Source organism: Nicotiana sylvestris, chromosome 2 (assembly GCF_000393655.2).
Source record: "Nicotiana sylvestris chromosome 2, ASM39365v2, whole genome shotgun sequence".
NCBI classification, from domain to species: Eukaryota; Viridiplantae; Streptophyta; class Magnoliopsida; order Solanales; family Solanaceae; genus Nicotiana; species Nicotiana sylvestris.
Window position 1 is genome coordinate 92,407,189 of NC_091058.1, and position 10,012 is coordinate 92,417,200.

At 41.1% G+C, this 10,012-nt stretch overlaps 1 protein-coding gene across 1 annotated transcript; it reads left to right on the plus strand.

The window, feature by feature from the left end:
* The first annotated feature begins 9,307 nt into the window (after window positions 1-9,307).
* Window positions 9,308-9,799, plus strand: LOC138885242 (serine/threonine-protein phosphatase 7 long form homolog). The gene has a single exon (XM_070166161.1). It carries the CDS (start codon window positions 9,308-9,310, stop codon window positions 9,797-9,799), a length of 492 nt encoding a protein of 163 aa, XP_070022262.1.
* The last annotated feature ends 213 nt before the right edge of the window (window positions 9,800-10,012 follow it).

Consider the following 10,012-nt stretch of genomic DNA (forward strand, 5'->3'; position numbering starts at 1 on the left):
AGGTGACAAGATATCAAAAACCAGCTCAAAAAGGAGTGAAACTTGCACAAGTACCAAAACAAGACAAAGCTCAGTCAAACAGGGTCAGTGCGGCCACACACCATTCTGTGCGGTCCGCACAAGTGAAGTTCAGAGAGGTTGATGTTCGGGCCAAAAGGCAATGCGGCTGCAAGGGGTTTTGTGCAGTCCGCATTAGGATCACTGCGGCCGCACTCGAATTAGTGCGGTCCGCGGAGCCAAGGTTCATAGAGGTGGTATTTTGGAGGTTGAAGCTCAATGCGGTCTGCGGTCCTTTTTGTGCGGGCCGCAATAGAAGCCACCGCGGTCGCACTTGATTTCGTGTGGTTCGCATTGCCCAAGTTCAGAGAGATGAGGTTTCAAGTTTAGAGCCTTAGTGCAGCCACACTTATTTTTGTGCAGTCCACACTAGCCCCACAGGGGTATTTTTGTCCAGATTTTTCAGCCTAGTATAAATAGATTCTTTTCCCATTTTTAGGTCATTAGATAGTTTTTTATCAAGAGTTGCGCTCGTGACTTCGTTCTTTTAGCTATTTCGAGTAATTTTAGTGCGATTTCAACATTGAATCTTCAAGTTTAATTTAGCAATTCATTATTATGAGTTTCTCTTCATCTATTTCCTTGTTTCTTCTCTAATTATGAGTACCTAGACCCATAACCTAGGGTTGTGGCTCAACTCTAGTGTGGGTAATTGATGAGTCTTGTGTTTTGATGCTTGATTATCTATGGGTGTTTGATATTTGGGCTAATTTAGGGTTTTAATTGTGAATTAGTGGTTGCAAACACTAGTTTATGCCTAGTAAACTTTGGCTTTTCTTGAGAAAGAGAGCCTAAGTCCATGAAATTAGTCCAACAAGGAATTGGGGCGTACTCAAGAGATTGATAGCCCCAATTAAAGGGTTAAACTTAGAGATAGTAATGCCCGACTTGAACCTTGATTGCCTGCACAAATTTGCATACCTAATTGGTCTTGAGAAAGTCAATTCGGGCAAAATCACTCGAACTACCGAGAGGTGCAGAGTGAGTAGAATCGTGCAATAGTTATATCATACTCCCCAAATGTGACAATCTAGCTTTAGACTCAAAAATCCATCAATTGACCACCTAGGCGAAAGTCACTACCCTATTGCCTTTTAATCATTTGAACAACTTGCAATAGTTTTACCTTAGTCTTATTTAGCTTAATTTAGCATTGAAGCATTATAAAATTAGAATCATAATCAAAACCAAAAATGTGTAGAAGTGCAATTAAGAGCAAATACGCAACTCCACTTTAGATAGACACTCAACTCCAATATCTAGCTCCTGAGGAAATCGATCTCGTCGGGTAAAAGCTGCTTCGACCTATCTCGCTACTTCATAGTAATGCAGGGTTGTCCTCGATCAGTTATCTCATATATGAAGGCTCGGTGTATGGTCAAGAAGGGGTGTTTGGCCTATTTGACATATATTCGTGATTCTAGTGCTGAGGTTCCTTCTATGGATTTTGTGACCGTTATTTATGAGTTTCCTGAGGTATTTCCTTTAGATCTGAGTATGCCACCCGACAGGGATATTGACTTTTGCATTGATTTGGCTTTGGGCACTCAGCCCATTTCTATTTAGTCGTATTGTATGGCCCCGCCTGAGTTGAAAGAATTGAAGGAGTAGTTGCAAGTCTTGCTTAATAAGGGATTTATTAGACCTAGTATCTCGCCTTGGGGTTTGCCGGTGTTGTTTGTTAAGAAGAAGGACGGATCGATGAGGATGTGTATAGATTATTGGCAGTTGAACAAGGTCAATCAAGAATAAGTATCCATTGCCGAGGATTGATGATTTGTTTGACCAGCTTCAGGGTGACTAGGTATTTTCGAAGATTAACTTGAGATCTGGCTACCATCAGTTGAGGATTAGGCATCCGATGTCCCTAAGACATCTTTCTGCACTCGGTACGGGCATTATGAGTTCTTGGTGATGTCATTTGGATTGACAAATGCCCCAACAGCTTTTAAGGATTTGATGAACCGAGTGTTCAAGCCTTACTTGGATTCGTTCGTGATAGTCTTCATTAATGATATTTTGATCTATTCCCACAGCTGGGAGGAGCATGAGCAGCATCTGAGAGTTGTTCTTCAGACTTTGAGAGATAGTTAGTTGGATGCCAAGTTTTTGAAGTGTGAGTTCTATTTGAGTTCAATTGCATTCTTGGGTCACGTTGATTCAGTAGAGGGTATTCAGGTGGATCCGAAGAAGATAGAGGCAGTCAAGAACTGGCCTAGACCCGCGTCAAATCTAAAGTTTCTTGGGTTTGGCAGGCTATTACCGTCGATTTGTGGAGGGGTTTTCATCTATTACAACCTCGATGACCAGGTTGACCTAGAAGAGTGCCCAGTTCAGGTGGTTAGACGAGTGTGAGGCGAGCTTTTAGAAGCTCAAGACAACTTTGACTATGATGTTGGTGTTGGTATTGCCTACAGGTTCAGGGCCTTATACAGTTTATTGTGACGCATCTCGTATTGGATTGGGGTAGTGTTGATGCAGGATGGCAAGATCATTGCTTATACTTCACGACAATTGAAGATTCATGAGAAGAATTATCCAGTTCATGATTTGGAGTTAGCAGCCATTGTTCACGTGTTGAAGATTTGGAGGCATTATCTGTATGGCATGTCATGTGAGGTGTTCACAGATCACAAGAGTCTACAGTATTTGTTCAAGCAGAAGGATCTAAATTTGAGGCAGAGAAGGTGGTTGGAGCTATTGAAAGACTATGATATCACCATCTTATATCTTCCGGGAAAGGCCAATGTGGTGGCCGATGCTTTAAGTAGAAAGTCAGCCAGTATGGGCAATCTTGCGTATATTCTGGTCGGTGAGAGACCGCTTGCTTTGGATGTTCAGGCTTTGGCCAATCAGTTTGTGAGGTTGGATGTTTCTGAGCCCAGTCATGTGTTAGCTTGCACAATCGCTCGTTCTTCATTATCCGATATCGGCAGTATGATGATCTTCATTTGTGTGTCCTTAGGGACACGGTGCGTCACAGTGATTCCAAGCAGGTTACATTAGGAGATGATGGAGTTTTGAGGATGCATGATCGAATTTGTGTGCCTAATGTGGATGGACTTCGAGAGTTGATTCTAGAAGAGGCCCATAGTTCCCGGTACTCCATTCATCCAGGTGCCGCTAAGATGTATCAGGACTTGCGGCAGCATTATTGGTGGGGGAGGATGAAGAATGATATTGTTGCATATGTGGCTCGGTGTTTGAATTGTCAGCAGGTAAAGTACGAGCATCAGAGACCTGGTGGATTGTTCTAGAAGATTGGGATTTCTGAGTGGAAGTGGGAGCGTATCACTATGGACTTCATTGTTGGACTCCCACGGGCTTAGAGGAAGTTCGATGCAGTGTGGGTTATTGTTGATAGGCTGAACAAGTCAGCACATTTCATTCCTGTGGCAGTTTTCTATTCTTCTAAGAGGTTAGCCGAGATCTATATCCGAGAGATTGTTCGTCTTCATGGTGTGCCCGTGTCTATCATTTCGAACCGAGGTACGCAGTTTACCTCACATTTCTGAAGGGTAGTTCAGTATGAGTTAGGCACACGGGTCGAGTTGAGCACAACATTTCATCCTCTGACGGACGGGCAGTTTGAGCGTACTATTCAGATTTTGAAGGAGATGCTCCGAGCTTATGCTATTGACTTTGGAGGCTCTTGGGATCAACTCTTGCCTTTAGAGGAGTTTGCCTACAACAACAGCTACTAGTCGAGTATCCAGATGGCTCCTTATGAGGCTTTATATGGTAGGCGGTGTCGGTCACCGATTAGATGGTTTGAGCTGGAATAGGCCCGATTGTTGGGTACGGATCTAGTACATGATGCCTTGGACAAGGTTAATATTATTCAGGATATGCTTCGTACATCTCAATCCAGGCAAAGGAGTTATGCCGATCGTAAGGTTCGTGATGAGGCATTCATGGTCAGCGAGCGGGTGTTGCTTCGAGTGTCTCCTATGAAGGGCGTAATGAGAATTGGAAAGAAGGGCAAGCTAAGCCTTAGATTCATTGGTCCTTTTGAGATTCTTGATCGAGTGGGAGAGGTGGCTTACAGACTTGTGTTGCCGCCGAGTTTATCAGTCGTGCATTCAGTGTTTCATGTGTCCATGCTTCGAAAGTATCATGGTGATCCATCCCACGTGTTAGACTTTAGCACTGTCCAGTTGGACAAGGACTTGTCCTAAGAGGAGGAGCCGGTAGCTATTCTAGACCAGCAGGTTCGTTAGTTGAAATCGAAGAGTTTCCCTTCTGTTCGTGTTCAATGGGGAGGTCAGCCTAATGAGGCAGCGACCTGGGAGTCCGAGTCCAATATGCGGAGCCGATATCCCCATCTTTTCTTCGACTCAGGTACTTTTCTTATGTCTGTTCGAGGATGAACGGTTATTTTAGAGGTGTTTGTGTTCTGAGGCCTTAAAACCTCTTTTTGTCTCACCTCGATTTGCGTGCGTAGTCTGGGCGCGTTTTTGGAAAGCTCTTATGTGAAAACTAAGTAAAATAAAGAAAATAGCTTTTAAATTTGAATAAAGTTGACTTTGGTCAACATTCTTGGTAAATGGACTCGGACCCATGATCTGACGGTCTTGTAGGGTCCATAGTAAAATTTGGGACTTGAGCATATGCCCGGAATCGAATTCTGAGGTCCCCAGCCCGAGAAATGAATTTTTGAAAGAAATTATTTAACTGAAATTATAAGAGTTTTTGGAAATGAAAAGAGGTTTGAAATTGATGGTATCAGGCCCGTATTTTGGTTTCGGAGCCCGGTACAGGTCTTATATAATAATTAAGCTGAATTTGTGAAGTTTGGTAAGAATCAGTGTTCGTTTAGTATAAATAGGACCTTTATTTGAGAAATTGGAAATTTTGATGTTCTTGAGTGATTTCATGAATTTGGGGTTTAATTCATAGTTGTTGATGTTATTTTGATGATTTGATTGCACAACAAGTCCGTATGATGTTTTTGGACTTGAGTGCATGTTTGGCTTGGATCCCGAGGGCTCCGGTGAGTTTTGGATAGGCCACGGAGTGAAATTGGACTTAGGAAAAAGTTGCTGGAATCTGATATTTTGCCCAGGCCTCTGACCTCACAATTGCGAGATCAGGCTTCGCAATTGCGAAGTCCTCAGGCATGGGAATTGCGACCCAAGTGTCGCAAATGCGAACCTAGCCTGGTCAAGCCTTGGTCGCAAATGCGACACTTTTATCGCAAATGCGACTGATTTCTCGCAAATGCGAAGGCAATGGTCGCAATTGCGACATCTGCGACCAGTGAATTAGGATTTAGACGCATTATTCTTCATTTTTCAAACTCTCTCAAACCCTAAGCTCTCTTGGGCGATTTTCTAAAGAAAAGTTCTTCTCCAAAACAATTGTAAGTCATTTCTAACTTGTTTTCTTTAATTCATAACATCTTTTTACATGATTTCAAATCAAAATCAAGGGTTTTCATGGGGGAATTGGGTGTTTTGGGTAGAACTTAGGATTTTCAATTTTTGGGGATTTGGGCGTCGATTTGAGGTCCGATTTTAAAACAAATTATATATTTGAGTTCGTGGGTGAATGGGTAATCGGGTTTTTGGTTCGAACCTCGGGTTTTGACTATGTGGGCCTGGAGTCGATTTTTGACTTTTGGGGGGAAATCTTTAGAAAATTTATTTCATGCATTAGAATTGATTCATTTAGCATTTATTGATATCGTTAAGTAAATTGTGGCTAGATACAAGCGAATTGGTGGTGGAAACAAGAGGTAAAGCGATAGTTGAGGCTTTAATTGTGTTCGTGGCGTTGAGGTAAGTGTTTGGTCTAACCTTAGCTTGAGGGATTAGGAGTTGTGTCTTATTTGCTATGTGTTAATTATTGAGTACGACGTATATGTGTGGTGATGAGTATCTATACGTCGGTGTCAAGCATGCCCGTGAGTTTTATACTATGATTGATGTGACTCTGTTTCATATTGTTCATGTTTTATATGGTGATTTCTATTGTTGAACAAGGCTTGTGGAAGTATTATTGGTAGTTGAATATTTTAGAACATTGGCTCAAGTTGAGAATTGAGTTGTGAAGTAATTGTGGAAAAGAGAAGAGGTTAATGATATTGTCTCCCTTGCCGGGATGTTATTGCTTTTGATATTATCTCCCTTACCGGGTTGTTATTACTCATGATATTGTTTCCCTTGCCGGGATATTGTTGTTATGTTATTGTTCCCTTGTCGAGATTCTATTGTGATATTATTGATTCCCTTGCCCAAATTGCTTTGTGATTGTTGCTTGGGTGAGGAAGAGTGTAAAGCACGAAGGGTGATGTCGTGCGTGATTTTGAGAGTGTTAATGCACGAACGATGATGTCGTGTCGATATTGTGAGGTAAAAGAACTAAGGGTGATGCCGTACCGCACGATGTTCAATGTTGTGCCATGATATGAGTGATAATGCACGAAGGATAATTCCGTGCCATGTTTATATAAGGTAAAAGCACGAAGGGTGATGCAGTGCCGATTATATTGATTTATATGGTGAGGACGAGAGTAAAAGCACGAAGGGTGATGCCGTGCACTTGTCATTTATTTCCTTATTCTTGCTTATGGTTGAATTCTGATGTTCCGTATGCTTCTTTACTGAATTTCTGTTTGTACATGATATTCCCCCGAACATGTTTCCCCTTCCCATTTTTAACTGTTAGTTTCTGCCGTTATTATTTGTTGTATATGGTATAATTGCATAGGTTTATTTGGTAGTCTTGTCCTAGCCTCGCCACTACTTCGCCGAGGTTAGGCTAGGCACTTACCAACACATGGGGTTGGTTATGCTGATACTACACTCTACACTGTGTGTAGATCCCGGTGCTGCAACTTTCGGACCACAGTGAGGTCGCTGCCTTCAGTCCAGTAGCGGAGACCCATGGTAGTCCTGCAGGCATCCGTAGGCCTTGGCGTCTCCTTCTATCTTTCCATTCTGTTTCTTTTATGTATTTCAGAGACAACTTTGTATTTATCTTTCAGACCACTATTTGTAGTATTCGTAGATAGTCCGTGACATTGTGACACCAAATTTTAGGTAGAGTTGTATGTTGGGTTATGCACTAGTATATGGTTAAACTATCAGTTTTCGTCTTCCGCATTTTTGTTTATTATAATTATTCCGTTGTTGATCACCTGTTATATTGAACTGTTAAAAAGGCTAAGTAAAAAGGTTAATGAATCTATAACACTCGGCTTGCCTAGCTTTCATGAGTAGGCGCCATCACGACTCCCGAGGGTGAAAAATTCAGGTCGTGACAAAAAAAATCGAGTGGACCCCACCCGTCACACAAAAAGTTAAGATTGTAGGTCCCGCATACAACACAAGCTTTCTATTGTTGTGGTTTCCTCGTTTCGGGCTCAAAATTTCAATTTTTTGACTTTTCTAAAAACATGAATCGAGATATTCCGATGTAGTTTATGTCGAAACTCGTATAATAATGCATATTAGTTGCCTTGAATGTGTTTCCATGTTGTTTTGTGTTTTGTTTGCGATTAAATTAGTATGTTATTTTTATTCGGATTAAATTATTAGTGTTTAAAAAAAAGTTAAAAGTTGAGAAATAATTTTTCTTGTTATAAAAAATGTTCATAAATTTCTTTTACTATTTTATATGTAATTTCGTGAATGTTATGTTATTAAAATATGTTTGTTATTTTTGTTTAGTTTAGATTATTTATTTGCTTAAAGACTAGTGCCCTTATACAACAACAACAACAACAACAACAACAACAACAACAACAACGACCCAGTATAATCCCACAAGTGGGGTCTGGGGAGGGTAATATGTACGCAGACCTTACCCCTACCCCGAGGGGCAGAGAGGCTATTTCTAGGAGACCCTCGGCTCAAGAAAGCAACAAGAGACGATATATTAGTACCATCAATAGAATCATAATAAAAGCAATATAAAAAATACAAAATAGATGGAATGTATAATAATAACCAGCAGCTAAAGCCCTGTATCAGTAGATGACCACTAGAATCCTAAAACTAACTCCTAACTGGCTAATCTCACTCTAGTGCTCTGCAGAAATATTCACAACTTCCCCCTAGCCTACAACCTTAATGCTCGACCTCCACAATTCCATGTCAAGGGCCATGTCCTCAGCAATTCTAAGTCGCGCCATGTCCTGCCTGATCACCCCTCCTCAATTCTTCTTAGGTCGCCCTCTACCTCTCCTCGTACCCACCACAACCAGTTGCCCACACCTCCTCACCGGTGCATCAGTGTTCCTCCTATGAATGTGCCTGAACCATCGGAGTCTTGCTTCCCGCATCTTGTCCTCTATGGGGGCCACACCCACCTTCTCTCGAATTTCTTCATTCCTAATCTTATCCATCTTTGTATGCTCGCACATCCACCTCAACATCCTCATCTCTGCTACTTTCATCTTTTGAATGTATGAATTCTTAACCGGCCAACACTCAGTCCCATACAACATGGCAGTCCCATACAGAGCGTTATAGTGTAGTAAAATATAGAGCCTTTTAGCGTAGTAAAATATAGAGCCTTTTACCGTACAATCTCTGTAGTTTAAGTATCTACTAACTACAAACTCTGTCCAATTACACTTTATAAAAATTAATTATTTAATTTATAAAACAAACACACATAATTATGAAAAATATAGAAATTGACACACATATGAATTAAGGAAAGCTTGGGGCTACTCGGCCTCAAATATCAAGCGTGAAACTCATAGATATATATGTTGTCCAATTAAAAATTAATTATTTAATTTATAAAACTAACAAAATTCTAAAAATATTGAAATTGACACACATAAGAATTCAGGATAGTTTGGTGCTACTGGGCCTCAAATATCTAGCCTTGAACCCATAGATATATACTCTGTCCAATTAAATAATTAAATATTAATTATTATACCATAAATAAAATTGTAAAAAATATTAAAATTGACACACATAAGAATCCAAGATAGCTTGGTGCTACTGGGACTCAAATATCGAGTCTGGAACCTATAGATATATATTATGTCCAATTAAATAATTAACAAAATTCTAACAATTAAATAATTAATAATTTAGTTTATAAAACTAACAAAATTCTAAAAATATTGAAATTGACACACATAAGAATTCAGGATAGCTTAGTGCTACTAGGCCTCATATATCGAGCCTGGAACCCGTAGATATATACTCTATCCAATTAAATAATTAAATATTAATTATTCTAACACAAACACACAATTAATATTATTTAATTTATAGTAGACGACATGGACGTGCCGCCTGTGCATCCTGGACCTTTTTCGGATGAGATATTAGTGTTATGGGGCGATCATAGGTCCGCCTACGTATGGGTGGGAGAGCTAGTGGAGCAGACTCTCCGCGCCAGGAGAGTGGACGACGTGTGGGACTTTATGAGGGGCAGAGATTTCCATCCCCATGTAGTCCAGCACTTGTGTGATACGGGCTTCCATAGGATTTTTCATATTGGGCGGCTGCAGCTCGATTGGTCTCTGATCACAGCCTTGATAGAGCGGTGGCGACCGAAGACGCACACTTTCCACCTGCCCATTGGTAAGGCCACCATCACGCTTCAGGATGTTCAGGTTTTATATGGGTTGCCTGCTGATGGACTGGTCGTTGCACTGCCTCAGTATATGAGATCTATGTCGCGTGCCCAGTATTTAGACTTGCTGCAGCAGTTCACTAGTTTCAGGCCACAGGGTGAGGCTGTAGCTTCAGGGGCAGTTGCATTTCTGTGACAGCTATTAGACAGCATTTGGAGGTATTGCACCCCGACATCACTAGCGAGATAGATGATCTACATATTCACCGATACACGAGGTTGGCGTTGCTCCTTCTTTTTGGGGGTGTCTTGTTCCCGAACACTTTGGAAAATCTAGTGAGTATGCAATTTCTACATCATCTTCAGCAGCTAGATGAGTTACCCCAGTACAGCTGGGGTGCTGCTATTC